Raw genomic sequence first — 23,262 nt, forward strand, 5'->3', positions numbered from 1 at the left:
CGCCGGGCAGCCAATAGAAGCGCGTTCTGGCGGGTGGCGCACGGCGCGGCGGAGGCGGCGCCGGAAGGAGGCGCCGGAAGGAGGCGGTGGCGGCGGCGGCGGCGGGAGGATTTGGCGGCGGCGGCGGCGGGAGGATTTGGCGGCAGCGGCACCATGAGCGTGCGGCTGAGCGAAGGGGCCATCGCGGTGAGCGGCCCGGCGTGGGCTGGGGTGCACCTGCGCCTGGGCACGGTGCGAGGTGAAAGCCGGGCCTGGGCACCGCGCCCTGCCCGGTCCTGAGGGGAGAAGCAGGCCCGGAGCGGGGCCTGGTCCCGCGGGGGTTTCCTGGTCCGGCGGTGGCGGCCGCACCCGCGTCCCTGGCTTCTCCACGGCAGTTCCTCCTCAAACCCTTGGCTGTAGGTCGGGCGCGGGGTCTCAGATGTTCCTGTGGCGCTTTCCTGAGCGTCTCTTTCATTTCTGCAGGCCATAATGCAAGGGGAGGAAGTCTTCAAGCCCGTGCTTCAAGTCATCGTGAGTACTGTCCCTTCCCTCGGTGGCTGCTCTTGGAGTCCTGAGTGCAGCCAGACTTTCCTCTGCAAAGAAGCCGAGCAAGGCTGCTCTACTTTTAATTCTCTTAATTTTGTTTTACATTGCTTGGGCTATGAAGTTGATATTAGTGCTCAGAAAAGCCGAGTAGATAAGTCACTTGTTAATGTCGCTTTCTGGTTTTGAAAAGTTTCTGAAGAAATGTGAACTGACAGCCTGTTTTTTTGGTTTTTGTTTTTTTTTTTTCCCTGCAGAATACACGGGCTATTGCCACAGGAACTGGGCCCCCACGTTACCGAGTGCTGATGAGTGATGGGGTGAATACTCTCTCCTGTGAGTATGACAAGCTGCTGTGAGGTTTTTCTAAGTGTGGACATGCTACGGGTGATGAAGTTCCTACTCTGGTGACTTGGATGCAAAGTGCTGAAATAAACATTGAAGGAGAATGTGTTTTTTTCACTGGCCCACAGACTCTGAAGTGTGTAACTACGTTTTGTCCTTTAGGTGAAATGTCTGGCTTTTGGAACATTGTGAAATATGAACAATCAATTTGCTGCAGGATGTAATGAAAATACAGAAACCTATACATATAACATTAATTTAAAAGTAATTTAGCTTAACTTTCCTCTTAGTTCTTTGATATACAAGCGTTCTAGCTATCACTGCACTCTGAAGTGTGGGGAATGAATACAGCACACTTCATGGTCAGTTTTGGTGACTTCTTAGCAGTTGCACTGTTTTCTTTGTCAAGCTGTAGATCCAGTGCAATACTTGACTGGCTGAAAAAAGTGTGGCAGTCCCTTTTAAAGCTGTCATTGTGAATTATTTCAATACTTTCCTTCTGCTCCTGCAGCATTCATGTTGGCAACACAGCTGAACTCCCTGGTGGAAGAGGAACGCTTGTCAGCCCGGTGCATTTGCCAGGTTAACAGATTCATTGTCAACAGCCTGAAAGATGGAAGGTATTTGTGTTAATCTTTAAGTTCAGCCCTACAGAAAGGCAGCTGCATGAGTGTGTGCTTTGTGACTAAGCAGAGGCCAAGTGCTTTTGGTTGGGATTATCTGACAATACTCATGTTTTAGGGTGTGAGAGGGACAGTCCACAGCAGAAGGAAATTGCAGAATGTGACTAGTGAGATCAGATGTATCTGGTACAGTGATATAGTAATAAAAAATTTCCAGTTGCAATACTCCACCTCCAGCTGGAATACTCCAAATACTTGTACAAAGCTTCCTTAAAATTTTCTGCTGTTGAAAAGAAACAATAAAGGTATCTTGTTACTTAGGTGTTGTGGGATCTGGTCTTTTATTAAAATTTGAGGAAATAGGATAGGAGGAAAATTTGAGGGGATGGGTACTGCAAAGTGGGAAGGGATCCAGGTGAAACTATTACAGAAAAACTGTGTGTATGTCTATCAGGAGATGAACTAAGGTTTGTATTCTTTTTATTCTGAAGAGAAGACAGCAACTTTTGAAGCAGGGAATAAAAACCTGGTATGGTTTAGCTATTTTTAAAACACAGTGGTTTCCCAAGCTATTTTTGGTGCCTGTTCAGGCCTGCCCTTGATGCAGTGATATCAAGTATCCTTGATATTGTTTCAAGTTTACTTGTCCCTCAAGAGAGGGCTTAGTTGACAGTGGAAAGCTTTTGTCTCCCAGATCCATAATCCAAAGAATCAGCCTCTTAATGCTTGGTTTTCTCAGCTGCTGCAAAGGATATCCTGAGATGGGAGCTGCAGAGGGAGTGACAGTCTTTGTTTGTTGTCTGTTCTGTTGTAGGAGAGTGGTGATCCTGATGGATGTAACTGTCCTGCAAACTGCTGATCAGGTTGGTGGGCCTATTGGCAATCCCCAGCCATACAATGAGGGTGAGTAGCTGCAAGTAAACACTTTTCTGTCACCTCAGAGCCTTTCAGCTTCTCTCTTTCACCTGAAAAAAGCAGTCAGACACATTCAGGGATTTTTTTTTATGCTCCAGATCTTCAAAATCCTTTTTGTTTGTGTCATACAAACTGGGGTTTGTTGCTATTTTAATAAACTCTGCATCATGGCTGAAGCTTGAGTCTCTCCATGGTGTTTGGAGCATCCATACCTTATAACCTTGACAGGTTTTTATTGTAGTGAGTGGTCTCTACCTCGAGTTCCAGTAAGTAAGCGGAAGCGATTTTATGTCTCCTCATAATGAGGAATCAAATAGATTCTAATTTCTCCTGTCTGGAAAGAAACAGGAGGAGGAAGATGGAATAATGATCTGTAAAAGTCTAAGATGCCATGGAGGGGATGAATAAAGAATGATGAATCTCTCTCTCTCTTTTTTCTATGTTCATTTGATGCTCTTCAGCTCTTGTGTTGTCAGGCAGTGGTTGTAAAACAAAGGCTGCACCACACCCCTAAACTGCACAGTTAAATTATGGAACTTGTGGAGGTAGGTGCCAAAAATTGGCACAGATTCAAAAAGCAATTAGATGTGAAAGAGAAATCCATTAAAGGCTGTTAAACATAACAATACATCCTCTGCATGAATGTTAGGTGCAGGAAGCACTAAAACTTAGATTGTTCCAAGTACATAGACAAGAGACTGGTATGAAAACAAGGAGAGCACAGAATTCCCCAAGCACCCATTCCTACCATGCCTAGCTGAAAAAGGATTGAGGCACTGGGTGGACCTTAATCTGACCTGCCATTAATCTCTTTGGATCTGTTATGTTGCATAAATAACTGTGTTCTTCCCTTTTGTGTGCTGAGCTTGCAGTTCTCATGCAAATGGTTTTTTAAATTAAAACATTTTTCCCTCTGAGAATGTTCAAAAGCCTGCTCTCTTCCAATTCTGATCTTTTAAAAAGGAGGGAGAATAAGAAGCCCTTAAAAGGAAATATTTTAACAGCTCTGTCAGTGATGTATACACAGATAATGGCTGGAATTTAATAGCAAACAGCTCTTCCTGAAGATTTTTTTTTTTAATCCTGAGAGAAGTGGACTAATATATTTTTATTGCTAAGGGACAACACATTAGTGTCAAGAGTTTTCTGTAGAATAGTTTGGACAAAAAGTGGTGGTAGGTACATTGCTCTTCTGGTTAAAAATCTATTCTGTTGCAAAGGCAAAGATATCTTTCTTCATTAACTTTTTCCAAGGGAATTAAGAGGGGCGTATGTTAAATGAGCCTAAAGAATCCTTTGTTCCTTTGATAGTTACTTAGCTAATTGCTGTTTAAAAAATGTGTTGACATCTCAGATTTTATGGTTTAATCCCACAGTTGCTGTAGAGACCAAGACTTTCAGAATAGCTACTGAGCAGACTGTTTTGTGCCTTTCTCCCATTTCCCTGCTTATGTGATACAAGAGCTTGTGAACTATAGTGTTTTTCAGTTATATTGTTGCTTAGAAACCACTGAGAACGTGGTATCTGACAGAACTGAGCTGAAAATATACCTTTAACTATAAATTCTGGTAAAATTACCATTACTTTGATCAAAGTTGTGTTCTTCATTTGGACTTACAAAAATACTCTGCAGTGAAGGTTTCAAATCTAAACTCTTTTGGAGATGTTACAGGTCTGTGGTCATAATATGTGTGGGTAAAAAGATGCCAAAAAAGATGTAATGTGTATTTCGTTTGAACACTGATCTTATTCTGACAACTTCATACCCTTTTATTTGATACTAAATAAGGTTTCTGATACAGAAGATGGTAATAATTTAGATTAGGTAAGCTTAACTCAGCCAGCTCTGCAAACTGCAAGATTTATCATGAAGGCCTTGATGAAATGGCAGAGGTGTGTATTTCAAGCTGGATATTCTCTAAGTTCCTGTATATATTAATAAATTGGTATTTTTGAGGGACACTCAGCTAAGGCAAAATGAACATCTTAAATGTACTTTGTGTTTCTGTTAAAAAAAAAAAAAGTTCTGGTATTTTAAAAATGTATCTTTTAGCCCTACTTTTGGTTTTCCTTGAAATACAGATCTCAGACTGCCAGACCTAGGATTAAGGAATATTCTTTCTCAGACTGTAATAGCACAGTGGGACCCAGGAGGGTGAGAAGCTGGCTTTTGGCCACTTTACATGGGAGCAGTAGGTGGTTAATCTGCCTAACAAGGAAGCTGGAGACACAATCTTCTTATTACAAATCATAAAAACTTTTCAGGCAGCCTCTCATAATAGTATTGAAAATTAAGACTGAGCAGTTTAGTTCTTGTTGAAGACTGGATGGTTGTGTTATTACTGTCGTTAATCTTATTCAAATTACTCTGATGCTGGACTTCCTTTTCACTATGACAATGACTTGCTACTTATGTTCAACTTCTGTCATTAATCTTTCCATGTTGAAATGTTTATGTACTTACACATTCACTTGAACTCCTTACTCTTGCCCTTCCCACTGCTGTGATTTAGAGGTGTGTTGTTTCAAAGTGCATTTTTTTTTTTTCCCTTCTCTCCCTTCCCTGCTGCTCAGTTTGGGGGCAGGTCTTGTGTCATGGCACTGTGGCAAAACCTCTTGGTGACAAATTATTGGAAGCTGAGGGTTCCTGTTACACAGTTATTGCCTTTGAGTGGGCTGTGAGGCAGCTGCAGGCAAAGGTCACGGGTTTGCCTAATCTACCACATATAGAAGAAATGTGAGCAGGTATTTCAGCTGCTTTTTTCACCTCCTGCTAATAAAAACTAGCAGCAAAAGCCAGGCAGCCTCCTCGGTTTTCTGAGCACTTTAAGTGATCTGTAGGCCACCAGCCACCAAAAATCACAGTTTAGGAGTCCCTAGGCTCTCCAAGCGAGAAAATTGGAGAGATATTTCTGCTACTTCTGTATTTGAACACATGCACAGATGTGTGAATTTATTCTTACTCTGTTGAGAAACACTCGGCTGTGGGTAGGCAGCCATTAAAATGTGAATTTGTGTTTCATAACGCACACGTGTTCCAATGGACGTGGTGGTCTTTGGTTTGGTTTTCAGTGGAGTTTTTTTTTTTTGAAACCACAAATTCCTACAGAAAGAAACATATTTGGAACAAAAGTAATAAGGAAACCTCTTGCTGCTTCATACCCACATTCTGTTCTTCTTGAATATTCCTCGCCTGACCAGACATATTTTTTTCCTGTTTTTCCACCTTCCCTTGCACAAAATGAATTTGGGTGTGGAGTGCTGACCCTCTGAGCACCTGAGGCCACGGAGCAAGGGGGAGACCTGGCTCCTCCATCTAGTGGAACCTGCAGTAAATACACATTTTGCTGTTTGACGTCATGCTGTTGCCAGGGAGACTGTCACCAGTTCACCGATGTGACTCTACTGCGGCAAGTTAGAGATTGGGCTTTGTGCAAGGACCTGGATTTTGGATTAAAAATAACCAGAGGGTTACTTCTGGAGACTCTTACCGCATCAGGCAGAACCACACTGGGGTCTCCTTGTGTTGCTTCTGCTCTTTTCCCGTAGTTTGGTGCCATCACTCTGTCCTGGGATTCTCTGCTTTTGTTCCTTGTAGTGCTCTACAGACTTGGTCTAACCTTCTTTTCCACTTTCTTTGACCATCTTCCTCCTCACATCCCACATCTCGGGGGTTTTGCCTGCTCAGGCCTATGTCTCCCTGTAAAACAAGACCTTAAGGATTAGTTGTCTCCCAAAGGACAAAAATGTTGGATATTTGCTCATCTAGAGGCAAATTATATTGTAAAGGAATTCAAATTTTTGAATGGTAAATTAGTCGTTTAATGGACTTTTACTTTGGATATGCCTGTCTGCTCTTTCCCTTGTAATTTATCATTTAGAGCAAGTGAAAGTCCTGAAATCTAAAAAAATGGACACTTGTTCTTACTATGGCATCGCTTTGCTCCCTAAGCAATTTACTGCTGTGTGCCAAGAGCGGCCCTGGTGAATTCTGAAGTGATGACTCCATCACCCCCACATTAAACATCTTCATATTTCAGAAATAAAATGCAGCAGATGTTTTCTTTGTCTTGGGTTAACTACAGATTTGACTTTACCCAGTGGATTTTTGGCGCTTTCTGAGTGATGAGACAGAATTCTCTACAGTTTTTTTTTTTTTATCATAGCTGTTAGGTAGGAGCAGAAACTACCTGTCAGAGCAATAGCAGCTGATAAACACTGAAAAGTTGTCAAGATTACTTCAGGGCTGTCCTTTTAAATCACCATCAGCCCTAAGTTCTTTCTAAGTAGAAAGCAGTTGCTTGAGGAAAGAGATCTGACTGGAATTCCTTCATGGTAATGTTCTGTGTCTTAAATACCTGGATTTTAGCATGTTCTCTGTGGGTTTAATGATTTTTTTTTCTTTTTTGCATGCAAGTCTTATTTCCTGAAAGGGTACTTTTAATTAATGTGCTCCCTGCTCTATGGTCTCTTTCCATTTCAATTACCAGGACAAGGGCAACGTTCTGCAGCTCCAGCAGGAAACCCAGCAGCCAGCAAACCACAGCAACAAAATGGCAATTTGTCTGGAGCAGGTAAGAGTCATACTGGGCAGGAATTCTGATATGTGATCAGTGAGAAAATGTAGCTTCAATTTAAATAAAATCCTTTCTCTAGTGGTGTTCCACTAGAAGCTCTCCATTGAGGAGTAACCCATAGCTTGACTAGGTGAATTCTCTCAAGAGTACTCTATACTTGGTTATAAAAGGGGAAAAATTGTCCTTTTTCTTCCCCAAGGGAAAAAAAGCCCAAAAAACCCCAACTTTATTCAGTTTCCATTGCATTCTTGAAGCAATGCTCTGTGGACACCCAAATTAGACTGCAGTTTGTAGCTGGCCACCAACTGTGTGTGTTACCAATGCTGAGATAGAGGCCAAACATTTTAGGCAATACACTGAAATTAAATACATCTAGAAACGTGTTTTTTTTTGATCAAGATTCCAGTGAGATACTGAAGGATGCAGTCAATTTAAATGTCAGTCTGTATACTTTTTTTTTTTTTTTTGAGCTAAAAAGTTGTCAATCCTAATTCTTGGTGCTGCTTTAACTTGTCTGTATTCTTTACCCCTGTGCTTAGGAAGAATTTTTAAATAGTAAAATTTTGACATTTGCTTAGAAACTTGCAGCAGAAAACAAGCTTCTCCTTCCTTGCTTAAAGCTGATCACAAGAGTTTTTTTGCATATACATTGACAAGATTGAGTTTAGAATTAGCAATATCACTTTATGTCAAAAAACTATTTGTGGGGTATTTTTCCTTAGTTGTTCCCCCAAGTGGTGTCTTGATCTAACACTTCCCATCCCTGGAAGCGTTCAGGGCTGGGTTGGATGGGGTTGTGGGTAGGGTTGTTTGTGGAAGGTGTCCCTGTCCCTGGCAGGGGGTTGGAATGAGTCCTTTCCAACCCAAACCACACTGTGATTCTGTTATTTTAAAGAATTTACTGCTAAACAGTTATTTGCCACTTAAACTCTGTTCAAGAGGTTGACTGTGGACACATTTCCACTTAAGTGCAAGCACTCTAAAGGGTCTGAGAGTGTCTCTTCTACAGCATTTTGCAGCCTAGAAGACACTTGTGACCAAGAGCAGAAATGATGCAACAAGCTTCAATCCCTCTGTGGTGCCCACGTGGCACAGGGTGTTCCTGGAACTTTGCCTGTGTGGCTCCTTATGGCATGGTGGGAAAGTTCTGCACCCTGAGTTGATTTTAACCTGATCTTTGTGTGTGAGGCTGAAATCCTCTCTGCTCTGTTGTGGTTTTTGGAAGGTCCTGCTGCTCCCAAGTACCACGCTCCCTCCAACCAGTTTGGAAAAGCGAGTGCTCCCAGTGCCCTGAAGACACCTGGGGGCTCTCAGATCAAAGTGGTGCCAATTGCCAGCTTGAATCCATACCAGTCCAAGTGAGTTCTTGTGGTTTGCCAGGCCTTGTTCATCTCACAGGCATGAAGGAACAATAGCTTTGCTTTGATTTTCTATGTGTGAGTCTCAGTCAAATAATTCATTGAGTTCTTTGGACTTTATTGGTTAAGTTCAAACAAAGCAACCCAACAACAACCACAAAACCACCCAGAGAAACAAGCAGAAAACCTTCCATAGAAAACACTGGTGGGCTTTGTTTTGGTTTGTTGGTGTTTTGTTGTTGTTTTGGGTTTTTGTTTAGGGTTTTGTTTTCTGATTTTTTTTTTGTGGCGAAGAGTGTTCTTTTCTTTCTTTTTTTTTTATCTTTTTAAATTGCATCAACATTCTTTAACAATCTGAGATTTGCCTTGCCATTGTCTTGGTGCAGCTGCCCTGCTGAGCTTGATAGGTTTTTAATATTTTAGTTGAAAATCGATTGACTTGTCTGGGTTTTTTTTTTTCCTAAAGCAACCTTCTTTTCGGTAACTTAATGACAAAACAGCTCAGTAAGCTATTCACTCCAGCTACTGAGCTGTTGAAAAGCATGAGGATGTAATTATTTAGTGAATGACATTTTTAAGTTATGCAAACTGATTTGATTACCCAAGTTAAATGCGAATCCTATAATTGAGCTCTTGAGTTCTGGCGTGGCTTTTCAGAGCAGGCAAACTGCTGTGTGAGAAATGTACCCTAGAAGAGTAAAAGATTTGAGGCCTGCTTCTGTATAGAAGGATTGTTCACTATTATTATCATACTGGATGCTTTATGGCTGCTTTGTTGCCTTCTGTACAACTTTCTGTCTTTAATGGTCTAGGCCATTAAAACAGAAAGCAGTGGAAAGAGTTGCCGAGGTGCAGTGGGAAGATTCTGGCTTTTAAATAGTCACATTTCAGTTCCAAAGGTTTGTCAGGTCAATCTCTTCTTTAAAAAGGTGCAAAGAGATGCAGAGCACTGATTTCTTGAATGATTTCAGGTGGACCATTTGTGCTCGTGTTACCCAAAAAGGTCAGATCCGCACGTGGAGCAACTCTCGTGGGGAAGGAAAGCTCTTTTCCATAGAGCTGGTTGATGAAAGTGTAAGTGTCATATGTTGAGACAAAGCTAATGTATGCCAGATGCTGATGAAACTTTCATAAAGACAAAATAGAGGAAATAAAGCACATTTTTCGGAAATGATTTTTTTTTATTACAACTGAAACTTGCATCCCTGCATTCATTAAGTTGCACATCAACGTGCCAGTTTTTATCCAGAATGAAGTCTTAAATGTGCAACATTGCTGATTATTTTTCATCAAAGTCTATAGTGTGTGACTGGATTTTTGCAGCTTCAAAATAGAGTTGTTTATGCAAACTGACAACCTAATACTGAGGGTTGTGGTGGTTTCCTGTGGATTGAGAGCGACATCTCCTCCTGGCTGAGCTACACCTTACAAAACAGGGAGTGAGAGGAGCCTTACCTCCAAGTTACAAGCTTTCAATTTTCATGAGGAAATTGGTGTACAAATTATTGTAACACTGAGAAATTTCCTCTGTGGTTTGTTTGGGGAATGGTATCTGGTTAATCTAACTGAACTTGCAGTTTGTCAAACCTCTTATCAAATTACAGCCTTCTGTCGTGAAAACAAACAAGATTCTGCTAGATTATATTGAGTGTAAAATGTGAGGTTAATAATGTAACATGTTGTCACCAGGCATTTGTTTTCTCTGCATAGTGTCTATATTCCTTTTTTTTCTTTTTTTTTTTAACAGTGTTTATATCTAGTGAGTATAATTGTTATTAATTCTTACTTATAGACATATCTGAGTGGGAGCCATCACAATATACTGTGTGTAACTTGTGGAGCTGTGGGGTCTATTTAAATTTTATTTCATCACTGCCAGCTTTACCGGTATTTTCAGAGGTGTTTCTATGATGGATGCAGTTCTTACGCCTTTTATTCTGAAGCTGTAGATGTACTAATGAGAGTTGAAGATGAGGTTTGATTGTCAGGTGTAGAATATGTCAATTTAGCTCTAACTACAGATGTGAAGAGAATGTTGTTTGTTTCTCATACGCCTGGAGCTACCCTGGCAGACCCCACTGTCTCTGCAGGACTGCTACCACTTAACATTGCAAAGATACATATATTTTTTTTGAAATCTTTTTCCATGCCAAATTTCACTTCTGACCAGCTTTCCTATTTTCCTGCAGGGTGAGATTAGAGCTACTGCATTCAACGATCAAGCAGACAAGTTCTTTCCACTCATTGAATTGAACAAGGTATGGTAGCTTTGTGCTTTCTTAGAATGACAGGAGCTGGAAGAGAGGAACTTGAGCCTAGCAAGGATTTTTAAAGGTGAACACAATCTATTTTCCCTGACTACTGATAATATCCCCTGTTTCATTGCTTTCTCCTGTAGGTATATTATTTTACCAAAGGCAATTTGAAGACTGCTAACAAGCAATATACAGCTGTTAAGAATGACTATGAGATTACATTCACTAATGAGACTTCAGTTGTGCCCTGTGATGATGCCCAGCATCTTCCATCTGTTCAGTTTGATTTTGTATCCATCTCTGACTTGGAGAACACGCCCAAAGACTCGATTGTTGGTCAGTCAAAGTAGAAAAATGGCAAATTCTAAAGCTTTGAAGTTTGATTTTTATGTCCTGAATTCTGGGCAGGTGGTGAGCATAGGATGCTTTGGGTGTTGTGATCTCTTAATTGAAGTCATCCACTGATTGTTGCCATTAAAAATTCCTCAGGCAATTTTCCTGTTAAGATGATTTTGCCTGTTTTCTAACAATATATAACAACTATTCTTCAAACTTGTACTTCAAACTGGAGACAGTAGGTGATAGTTGTTTATTGTACTGTGATCGTTGTTTTCCACAGAAAAAGGCTGAAGGAAAAAATGCCCTTGCTCAGCATGTGTGCATTTCATACCTTCTGTGATCTTGCTTTCTTTCACTATCTAATTATCTCTGTAGTGATTTTGGCATAATTCATTGCATCCAAGTCCAAGTTGCATGACTGTTTTGGCTTGCTTTATGAAGTATTGGAGGTTTGTTTTTCTGTAATTCGTTGGGCAGAGTACTCCGGAAAAATCAGAGGCTTGGGTGGGGGCGAGGGTTCTCAGGTTTCAGAGGCACAAGATGCCTGTGATTCAGAGACATTCAGCTGGGGATTTTCAAGGTAGATGGGTAATATTAAAAGTGGTGTATTTTTAGGGACTGCACAGGGGATAGCTTTAGCTTTTACCACCTGAGCATGCAGACTTGTTAAAGTTGCAACTTATAATTGCAGAGTTATGTGGAGGCAGGAGCCAGTTGTTTCATTGTGTTACAGTCACTTTGAAGGCTCTTGCTTGTGCTTTAACAGCAAGTGTGTGTTACATGATCAGGACTGAAGTCCTTTGACAGAATGTGATGGGAAAAGATAGTACAATGCCTTGATCTCTCTAATGTGGTGAGGCTTGCATTCATGAATATCTTAATGACTGCGTCAACAAAATTAAAGCACTGAAGAGTTCTGTAGTGGAACATCCCTACCATAATACACTTAATTTCCATATCAGATTTCATTTCAATAGGGAGCTGGGATACAAGGTAAAAATCTGACAGTAGGTTTGAATTCTTCTCTTGTGATCTTGTGTTCTCCAATTGTGACCCCTGAGTAACTCTAAATTGTAACTGTTTCTCAGATGTGATTGGAATTTGCAAGAGCTACGAAGATGTCACTAAAGTTGTAGTGAAAGCTAACAATAGGGAGGTTTCAAAGAGGAACGTGCATCTGATGGATACATCAGGGAAACTGGTGACAGTTACACTGTGGGGAAGTGAGGTATGTGCTCTCTTACCTGCTCTTAACAAAGCTGCCTTGGTGTAGGGTGAGGAAGTGCTGTTGTCACCTGAGATGGGCACAGCAGTGACACAGTCCTGGGTGTTCAAGGATCAGGGGCCAGCAGAAGGTGAAAGACTGTCTGGTTGCATTCAGGTGTGATGTCCTTAACCTTTCCCTGACAAACTGCTGACATGATCTGACTAATGTGTTCTGAACAACTGCAGACATTATGTCTCAAGCCAAAATTCTGAAAGTAATAGGCTCCTGGTTTAGGAAAGGGTGTGAGCTGCAGCTTGATGATGGAAAAGCCTGGTGGCTATGGCTGTCTCAAAATGAGATGAATTTTATTTGTAGGGTGGGATACATGTTATCCCTAATGAGCAGGTTGAGAGGCTCTGTCTCAGACTGGAGTTTAATGCATCAAAGCCATGGAAGTGAAAGTTTGAACAGTTGCAGTAAAATGCTTCCTTATCTTTTTAACAGGCTACTTTGTTTTCCACTGTTGTTATAGATACTTAGGGATTTATGTGCCAATCTATAAAATGGGAGTGATCCTGCCAGCTTGACAGTGATGCTTTATGGCTAAATGATCAAGTGCACTGATACTGTAGGTACCTAAACACCATTAACCATCTGCTGATACAGATGAAGTAAACTGAAGTTCAGTATTGCAAAGCCTTAAGATTGAACTAGGTTATAATAGGAGAGACTACTGGTATACAATTCCTGGATTAACTCTTCCAACAGAGATCAGGGTCTGTGTTTTGCAAAGTTAAATCTGTTTAGATCTGCTTGCTTGTAGAATAGAAATATCAATAAGCATTGAGGGAGAGTGATGTATGGCTTTCAACTGGCACAGTTAGGGTTAGAATCTGTATGTCCTCTACAGCAGTCACTGCCATCACTGCTGGGATGTGTTTTCTGCTTTTGCATCTCATGGGTACAGTAAGTACTGCTGCAACTCCAGCTCATTTGTTATCTTTAAGTACATGATCCTCCCCCTTGCTTGCTGAGTGCTGTGGGGTCCATAAAATCTATACCTTTCAAACCCTCTCTCATGCCATGAGGTTCTTTGTTAGTGTCAGACTACTCAGGTGATGGCAGTTGAACAGCATTAGGGCAGCTTTATGACATAAAAAACAGAAGATGGAAAGTTAAGTAAAAATGTTTGGTCAGCATAGCTGCACTTCTGTGTAAGTGGTAGTAAGATGGACATGATTGGCTCAGTGAAGCTGAGCGAGTTCTTTCATCTCTTGAGGAGTCTGATATGAACAATTAATTTTGTTTGCATTCCCATAACACATCTCCCTTCCTAAAATCCTGGTGTAAAGCTGCTGACAGAGGGGACCAGTCCTTTCTAACAAACCCATGGTGTGATTTAAGAATTCTCTGGTTCCCCAGGAAACGAGGTGTTAGGATTGCACAGAAAATTGTCACCTACCTTTGCTTAAACTCCTAATGACACCATTCAGAACCTTACCTTTTAGATACACTGGGGCAGTTTGAGTCAGGCTTGGTCTCTTGTCATGATCTGTGAATTATGACCACAAGTTCAGTGCCTTTCCTGTAACATGCTGCTGCTGCTCTCTGGTTTTTCACACATGCAGGCTGAACAGTTTGATGGTTCCAGACAACCTGTGATTGCCATCAAAGGAGCCCGTGTGTCTGACTTTGGTGGCAGAAGCCTGTCTGTCCTGTCCTCCAGCACAGTTGTCATCAACCCTGATAGCCCAGAGGCTTTCAAGCTCCGAGGATGGTAGGAGTGTGTTTATGTAGCTTTGTTTCAACCTTCCGCAGAGTATTTGTTTTATTTTGTTTCTCTGTACTTGAGCAGTGGGTGTAGCACTGAGGGAAGGTGGCAGAGGCTATGGCTTCCAGGGCTACAGAAGCTTCTCTGGCTTGCAAGAGCTAGAGCCTGGAAGGCTGTCCTTCTTAAGTTGTTCAATTCAAAAAACTTTTAATTCCATGACAGACCTTGAAAAATTGAAATCGGGGTAGTGCATGCTGACCCAAAGCCTTGGAAGGCAGCATGAAATCAGGCTTGACCAGCTCTACTTTCTGAGGCTTGATCTGAGAGAATGGTATTTTTTCCCACAGGCTTTTCCATTGTGTGGAATCTGATACACACTGAGTTAGTGTGGAGGGACTGTTTGACATCTCTCAGTGTCTAGTTCTTGTCAGATATTTTTCAGATAGCAAAATAACTCTTTTTATTGTCAGGAAAACAAAGCGATTTCATTGCTGCTTCTCCTGTAAGTAGCTGTTAAATTGTCTGTTGTAAGTATGAATGTGGTGAGATGTGGTGTGTGTGTGTGTGAAGAGGGTTAAGTGCCAACAGCATCAGACTTGTGAATCCTGAGTCTTCAGATTCCAGTTACATCACCCAAATGTGGATGAAATAAATGGCATCCTCCATTTGTCATTGAGTTCTCCCATACTTCAGAGGCTTGTTGGAGATAAAATTGATTGTGGGTCTGAGCTATTACTGTCATGCTTTAATTAAGCTCAATCTTTGAGCCTCGTTGGTGTGTTTGTGAAATCACAAAGCCCATCACAACAGGAATGCAGTGCAACCTTTTGCTGAAGAGCTGTGCTTTTCTGATCTTAACAGAGGAAGCATAATCTTTTCAATGCTATTTGCTTTTCCATTCGAAGCTGCTGCGAAGATAATGGTACCATGTAATTTAATTTTAATTATGGAAATATCTTGATGCCCTTAAATCTTGTTATCTGCCTGGCTCTAAGAAGTGTGCAGTGCGTGGTTTGACCACTAGCTGGCAAACAAATTGCAGTTATATAGAACAAAGCTGTCCTCCTTTTGTGGGTTTATAAAATACTGTGCTAATTAAGTCAGACTATTAACTTATTCTGAAATGCTATTTTTGTTTGCAATATACACATATTACTGTAATTGTTTCCTTTGCAATCATTGATAAAAAATCCCTCCTGTATTGAGTACATGAAAATAAACACAAGCTTTTGATAAGTCCGTATGGTCTGCTCTCCAAAAATAGAAGTGCATCTCTGTGCCTGCAGGTTTGACTCTGAGGGGCAGCTTCTGGAAGGTGCCTCCATCTCTGATGTGAGGGGTGGGCCAGCAGCTGGAGCAAATACCAATTGGAAAACTTTGTTTGAAGCCAAAGCTGAGAACTTGGGACAAGGAGATAAGGTAAGGCATGGCCACTCAGTGCAAGCTTTGTCTGTTGGGGAGAAAATAAAAAGCAAGGCTGTGTGAGGTGTTCTTCTTATTGAAGTAGTCCAAGTGTTGAGCAGTAGGTATTTACTGTTTTGAAAACTGTGCTATTAATTAATATTGTTTTTCAAATAAATCCAAGCTTGTTGGTGATGTTGCAACATGATACTTTGTTTGCAAGAAAATTCTAAGTCTTATGTAAATGAAGGGAGGAGGATGTTTTTACCCCAAAGATGTTCAAAGAAGCAGCACAGAGTGTTCTGGGAAAAACAGGTGCATTAGGAGGAAGTGGTTTTCAAGGGTGCACACTTGGTCAATAGAAAAGCTGGTAATAAACCCCAGGTCCTTGGCTTTTCATTCCAGAAATCTCTCTAGGCTTATACTACTTTTTGGGTTTTTTTTGGTTTGTTTTTTTCTTGTTGGGTTTTTTAGTTTTTGTTTTGTTTTGTGGGTTTTTGTTTTGTTTGGTTTTTTTTTTTTTTGTTTGTTTGTTTGGTTTTTTTTTTTTGTTTTTTTTTTGTCTCAGACTTAAGTGCTAAGATGTTTGGGATATACAAGAGCTTCTATCCTTGGAAAAAAATCTTTAAAATCATAGAGTGTTTTGGGTTGGAAGGGACCTTAAAGATCACCTCTTTCCAAACCCCTTATCATGGGCAGTGATGCCACCACTTTGATAAGGTTGCTCAGGGTCCCACCCAACCTGGCTCTGAACACTTTCACTTTACCTGTAATTCAGCTATTTTCTGTGACAATCTTTACCCATGCTTCTTAAGCAACCTCTATTTTTCTGCTGAAAGACTTGACCGTGGTCTTAAACCATTATGATGATTATTTTAGTGTGGTGAGTGGGTATTTTGTTCTGTAGGCTATAGTTTAATCAAATGCTTATCTGTAACACTACACAATAGGCTTTCTGTTTTTTTGTATTGGTTCCTGAAAGAAGCGTAGGAATCTTAATCCTGTGAAAAAGTGCAGATTTGAACAGACACAATGGAGAATCAAATATGCTTTATCTAAAGAAGACCTAGCAATTGGAGTTTCCTGCAATGGAAACACAAAATAATCTTGCTGTAGGGGCTTTATTAACATAATGGAAGCCTAAAAATTATTGCAACAGAGGGGTTGATTTACAGTTTCCCAGTAATCCATAGCTGTTAAGCTTTCTAATCCTAAATATCCAAGTATGGATGCCTTGCTTTTGTAGTTAATTCAGAATGGGGAAAACATTGAGTATTTTGAGGCTAATGTTGCACACTCACTCTCCCAGGCAGATTATTTTAGCTGTGTGGGCACAATTGTACATCTGCGCAAAGAGAACTGCATGTACCAGGCATGTCCCTCTCAGGATTGCAACAAGAAAGTGATAGACCAGCAAAACGGACTTTACCGCTGCGAGAAGTGTGACCGTGAATTCCCCAACTTCAAGTACCGCCTGATGCTGCTGGTGAGTGCCCGGATCCGATTTCAGGGCGTTTCCTTCCACGTTCCCAGCACAATCCAAGCAGGAAATCTTTTGAGGGATTTGTGCTGTTTGTCTGTCTGTGCTGCCTGTGAGTTACAGGGTGTTTAGCTGCTTTGTGTGCTGTACCTGAGTGAGGGATGTTTCATTGAGCTGATTAGCAGTTTGTTTTCCTAGTGCTCCAATTAAAAGCTTTTCTCTTTGCCAAAAAGTTGCTGCTAGCTCAGTTGGTTCTGGTTTCCAAGTGTACTATGCAGTGCAGAATACAGATGGCCCCCGCCTCTTCAGTAGTGAAGATAAACTGAAGTAAAATGGCATTTCTGGAGAGCAGTAATTGCACTTTTACAGCTGCTACCTATATTTAGTACAGTTTTTTTTTTTTGGTAGGTATTGTTCTGCCTCGTGCTTTAATGGAGTCTGCTTCAGAAAGTTGTCTGGGGATTATTATTGTGATGCCCACTTACACTGTAGGCATTGAACTTTCTCCTGTTTTACATTATAAATTAGAGTTGTATCTGCTTCTTAGAAATGCTCTGCCAGGTGGGCATGCAGAGAGAAGGGAACTATCCCTGCAGCCTTCTTAAAACATAAACTGCTTCTGAATAATTTTTATCAGATAACTTCTAGGAATACATGAATAGCTTTACATAGCAGAGTTGTTCTTGTAGAATATAAAGAGGATGTTGAGGCCTTCACACTCAAGGCCTTCAGAGCAGTGTCTCCCATTTCCTCATTCCTAATTGTCAAAGCAGCCAGGAAATGCATGTGAGCCTGGAAATTGATCCTTTAACTAAAACAATCTATTAATTGATCTTTTAGCTTTTAACTATCTTTGAGTGTTTCAACAGTTTCCTCGTAACATAACATAATGTTACGTGAATTTATGCTCCAGAACTCAAGTATGTGCAAAGTAAATTCAGTTTGCAGAGTTGCTCCTGTCCCCCTTGCTGGTTATTATTCTGGGATATCTGTTCCTGCTCATGGCTCATCGGTGGCAGCAGGACATAGCTGAGCATCCATCAGTGTTGTCCTGCTATGATCTTGTTGACCTTTCCCTATGGTTCAATCTACTGCCAATGTTAACTTGTGTTAAGTTATGGACATTCTGTGGAGCTTAAAAAAGGAAGGAAGTCACTGCTTTCCACCCACTGTGGTTGAAAGGACATACAGGTCAGGCTCTGAGAGTTACTGGAAATTTAAAACTGTATAGCTCTGAGGTATTTTTTTTCTTTTGTGTTGCCTTCTGTCTTTCTGGAGGAAAAGGCAACTGGATGAAATAACCTTCTGGGTTTTGTTGTTGTATTCTAGGTGACCATTGCAGACTGTCTGGAATATCAGTGGGTGACTTGTTTTCAAGACACAGCAGAATTAATTCTTGGACAAACTGCAGCTTTCCTGGGAGAACTGAAGGAAAAGGTCAGTCAATTAGCTTGTTGTATTTTTATTGTTTGCCTTGAAGTTGAACTGTGTTTCATTCATCTTGTATTGGGCTGCCCTCAGATTTTTGGGGGTTTTGTTGGCTTTATTTTTTTGATCCTTCTGATAAGGCAATATTCTTGTAATGTTTTGAAGGCAGCTCTGGCAAAGATGTAAGGTTTGTGTGGAGCACCAGTGCTGATCCACCAGAGAGCATGGTCTGATATTTGTGTGTGAATGTACAGCAAATGTGGCAAAGGCATTGGGGCACATTCATGTACTTCCTGTGGGAATTAACAGCATTTAAAATACATAAACTAATGGCGTAGGAAAGAAAGGGATGTTCTGTTTCATTTGTCAAGGATTTGATTTGCCTTTTCTCTGGGTGATAGGCCAGCTCAGCTCAGCCCAAGGTTGTCCTCCAGATGTTGGCCTTCAGTATCTTTTACAAGTTTGCAGATCATTGCTTCTCCCTAGCCTGAAGTTCTTGGCAGGGACTTGTTTACTCTCCTCAGGATTATTTTCCACAGGCCATCTGCCTGAAGAACAGAGATTTGCCTGCTTTCCCCCATAGTTTGCTCCCACAGTCAGTCTGTCTACCCCTGAGCTCTTTTGGCTGCTGAAAGCTGGAGATCAGCCTGTCCTCATCACCTGGACCTGCAGAGACAGCTCATCACTCCAGGGTTGTGCCACAGCCTTTGGGGGACTGACAGCTTTAACAGTGTTGGCTCCACTAGGAAAGTCAGCCTATTTTATCATTTTACCTAGATTGAAAGAATCTGCACAAAAAAAACTAGTTTAGCAATGAATGCTGACAGCATTACCCCTAATGTGTTCCAAAAATTTGTTTACAAAATGGAAAAGTTCTAGAACACTTTGTATGTATCTTTCTTAAGTAGGCAGGAAGCTTTTTGAACTAATGTGTGTGAGCCCACTTTTGAAGGCTCTTTTTTCCCCCACCAAATATCATCAGAATTTTATGGGTCTCATGAAAACCACAATTTATAAAACAGGTCATTGGCAGAGGTGAAGTGATCTTTCTGTGTAGATTAGAACAATTTTTAAGGTTGTAAGTTATTAGACACTAACAGGCAGTATTATCTTACCTTTTGTCACTCTGTGCTTTTCTGCTGCCTTTGTCTTTTTTCCGACCAAAATAATCTTTTCCTGATATATTTTTTTTTAACTTGTGTACTGTATAAAAACTGTGTGGCTTTGTTTTGTTTGTAAATGATAATGTGGAATGCATGATAAGTTCTTGAATTGCATATGAGCCTTGCTGTGCTCCCAGGCTAAGGCTGGTTGATTCCAGGGCTCCACAGATATCCCAGCTGCTGGTTAACCCATTGCTTGGCTGTGGGAGGGAAATGAAGCAGGAGGCATTGTTGAGGTTGTTGCCCTGAGACACTGTTGTAGACCTCTGTTTCTGCAAAGCAGGGCTATTTTTCCTGTAGTATGGGATGATTTTGGGAAATTTTCTGCACTCTGGCTATCAGAGGTGAAGGGTACAAAGGTTGTGCTTCTGGGATGCTGAGTTTTTGTGGTATTACAAAGGCTGGACACCTCTGTTCTGTAGAAAGATGTCTAGCTGAGGGGATTCTAATTAGATGTGCTTGCACTTTTGCATTTCCATTTTCAGACATTCTTAACCTGTCAATATTTTCTTACTTCAGCCATGCTTAATCTCTGCTAGAGTTTAAACAAAATTTCTTAGTCTTTTTTTAATGCTGAAGAGAACTGGGTGGGGATGGAGAGACAGCAGATCCTATGTACCAGTACAAACATGTAATGTCTTTTGAAGAGCTGCCTAATGGAAATGGCTGAGGATAGAAAATGGAACATAATATGGAGTGAGCCCTTGAGCGGGAATGCTTTGTGTTCCAGGAGAAATTGGTTTTGATTTGACACTTTTATGAGCCTTTAAAAATGGTACTCGATGCATTTGCAGTAAGCTTTTCTTAGTGGTTTTTCTCTGATAGAGCTGATGCAGTGTCTTGTGAAGTTGGTGGGAGTCTTTTCAGTGCTCACAGTATGGATGGAGTTCATGTACAGCCCGTGACCAGGCTAAGCAGAGATACATGTGCAAGGTTTTTCATCTGCCTCTTGCCTGTGCTTGTTAGATACCAAAGGAGGTAATGTGGGGTAGCAGTGACTGCTATGCTGAGGGCATTTTCAACTCACTAATGGTTAGCACAGTTTGTGACAGAGCTGCAGAGAGGAGCTAAATGCTTTATTAGGCGAGTTTTCTTATCCTCTAATCCATGAGATGGCCAAAGGAAGGGGTTTTAATATTCAGGAGGGATGTGCCTAAATTCTGTAATCTGTGAACCTAGCTGCTCCTGTTCACCTCCATTTGTTGTGCTTTTCTAAACCCTAGGAGAATCACTGTGTAGTGTAAAATAGTGCTGCACACAGTGAAAAACAGCAGATGTAACACTTGGAATGTGAGTGGAACTGGGGTGGATTCAATTCCAGATCAGATGCTCTGTCTGCTGCTGGAGTGACTGATCAAGTCAAGTGCATCTGGTAGATAAATGCATTAATAATTACTTGTCAGTATCATCAGGGAGATGCAGGGTTTTTTTTTGAATGTCAGCAAAGGTTTTTACGACTCATATTTTTACAAAAATAAACTTTTTTTTTCACAGTCTCCACGACTTGCCTGCTCCTTTTCTACTGTTTTGACAAATTGTCTATTATAAATGATGATGATGATGTTTAGTGTTCATATGGTAATTAGAAGCATTATGTTATAAATATGACACAGTCTTCTTGTGGTTATTAAAGCACGTTCAAAACATGGATCTGTTTTTTTTATAGAACATTCTCTTAAATAGGCTTGTATCAGGATGGGAAGGATACATGCAGCTTTGATGGATAAGCAGAAAACCAGAATGCCTAATAAGGCAATTAATGAGGAAATAGTTAACTCTGTCAGTGTTTGTGATCACAGCACAACACCAGAATTAGCCAGTTTGGCAGCTCCTGCAGATTTGTAGTATTTTTGTTCCTTACACCTGGTTGCAGATTCAGTGCAATTGTATGTTCCTTTGTTTAAGCTGCTAAAAAGTTGTCACCTTTTTATTTTAAAAACCTTTGAGTTATGGGTTTGGCATCTAAAATGTCATGATGGAAGACTCGGTGCTGCCTGTGTGGGCCAGGTAGTTCCAGTGTTTCGCCAATCTCCCCAAAAACTGAGCTGTTCTTGAAGTTCATGACACTACTGAGGGCCTGGAGTATCTGCAGCTGATCCCTGTCTTTGTCCTTCCCTCAGAACGAGCAGGCTTTTGAAGAAGTGTTCCAAAATGCAAACTTTAACACCTACGAGTTCAGGATCCGGGTGAAACTGGAGACTTACAACGTAAGTGTTGCCCAAAAGGCAAATAATGTAACTTTTGGCTTTTGTAGTTGAGCTTGTCTCCATAGGAGGTGACTTCCTCCTCTAATGTTTGTGGGGAGAGGTTTCCCTTGCTCACAGAGAACAGAAGACTCCAAAGATCACACAAATGCTGTCAATCTTGAGCACTGAAGGAGGGATCCTTGCTGCTCCCTCTCAGGCTCATAAAGAGTGGCTGGTTTCACATGAAAACAACATAGCAGCTCTGGGAGTTGTGTTGGCACTCCCAGCTAACCCAGATACCACGAGCACTAAGCTACTGGGGCAGAAGGATGTTGGAACCAAATGCCTGGAGTGCTTCATGTTCTTTTACATACTAAAATTTCTTTTGCAGGATGAATCTCGTATTAAGGCCACAGCAATGGACGTCAAACCCGTCAACTACAGAGAATACAGCAAGAGATTGATTGCCAACATCAGGAGAAATGCTCAGCTGGGGTGAGGAGGCCAGTGCTGGCTGCTTGAGCCTAGAATTTCCAGGAAAAACCCAACAGATAATGTTACATGGACATTTTCCCCACCTCGTGTGTGACAATTTGGCATTAGTTACACCCAGCGTAGTGAGCTGAGTGATTTGATGCATTTCTCTGGAGATGTGCCCTGGGAGGTAAGAGTGCACTCTGGCCACGACTTTGTAGCCTGTTGTGGTCTGTTAAACTTTGACAGAGCTCAAAAGGAATCTCTAGACAGATTTCCAAGGTCTTTAGACAAACCACTCAGAATGTCTGAAGTAACTTTGCTCTTTTCCTATATGTAAAGCTGAATTATATAACCATTTTGTCTTCTTGCAAGGAGGTAGTGACAACCTTGACACTTTAACTTGTTCAGCAGAGGGCAGGAGGAGCAGTGTCATGGAGCTTTCAGATCTGGACAAAAGAGAACAGGTCTATTAGCACAAGTTAGTTCCCTTCCCTAGAATTCAAAGGCTTTCACTTTCCACAGGTGCCATGCAGTCGTTAATGCTTGGAATGGCAATATGGTAGAATTATTAATCAAAGACATATCTCTTATATCTGAAGAATATCCTTCCTTCAGGGCTTAATAGACTGAGTCAGATGGGTCTGATATTAATCAAAATTGTCTCTTCTGAGGAAGGCAGATAAGCATTGACTCTCCATCCCCCAGGGAAATCCAGGCAACTACAAAGCATTGCTTTAGTTTTCCCTTCAATTAATACTATGGATTTCTGACTGATTTTTTTTTTTTTTTGGCTTACAGTTCCTGCCTATACATGTTTTGTATGTTTGTATGTTGAGTTTCTTTGGTTTTATTTGTAATGATGTTAATCAGAAAGAGGTCTTTAAGTGGGGGGTGCTTTGTTTCAATAAACAGTGTTTAATTCCTGTGTAGTGAATTTTGCTTTCTTTGAACACCAAAGACTTCTCATTACTGGAAAGCAATTAATTAGCTTTCATAATAAGCATTCACTTGGGGGAGATGTTACCTTATTACAAACTCTAAGGTTAGTCTGAAGAATGGAGACTTCCTTGCCTGATGTTAACAGCACGGAAATGCAGTGATATTTTCACCATTTCTGTGCCTGAGAATGCTGATGAGCTGGCACTTCTGGGATTTTTATTGACGTTTACACAGCAGTCTAAAACTAACCAGGCTTTGAGATTTGTTCAGACATA

General features: G+C 41.0%; 1 protein-coding gene across 1 annotated transcript; it reads left to right on the forward strand.

The window, feature by feature from the left end:
- The first annotated feature begins 75 nt into the window (after nt 1-75).
- RPA1 (replication protein A1) lies at nt 76-22,971 on the forward strand. Its single transcript, XM_021551024.2, has 17 exons — nt 76-186; nt 463-510; nt 780-858; nt 1,379-1,487; nt 2,305-2,393; nt 6,897-6,980; nt 8,209-8,341; nt 9,313-9,415; nt 10,531-10,599; nt 10,740-10,932; nt 12,024-12,163; nt 13,771-13,919; nt 15,200-15,332; nt 16,624-16,800; nt 18,124-18,231; nt 21,506-21,592; nt 21,963-22,971. The coding sequence occupies exons 1-17, from the start codon at nt 154-156 to the stop codon at nt 22,068-22,070; spliced, it is 1,842 nt and encodes a 613-aa protein (XP_021406699.1). The 5' UTR covers nt 76-153; the 3' UTR covers nt 22,071-22,971.
- Nucleotides 22,972-23,262: the final 291 nt, after the last annotated feature.

Source organism: Lonchura striata, chromosome 20, assembly GCF_046129695.1.
Source record: "Lonchura striata isolate bLonStr1 chromosome 20, bLonStr1.mat, whole genome shotgun sequence".
NCBI classification, from domain to species: domain Eukaryota; kingdom Metazoa; phylum Chordata; class Aves; order Passeriformes; family Estrildidae; genus Lonchura; species Lonchura striata.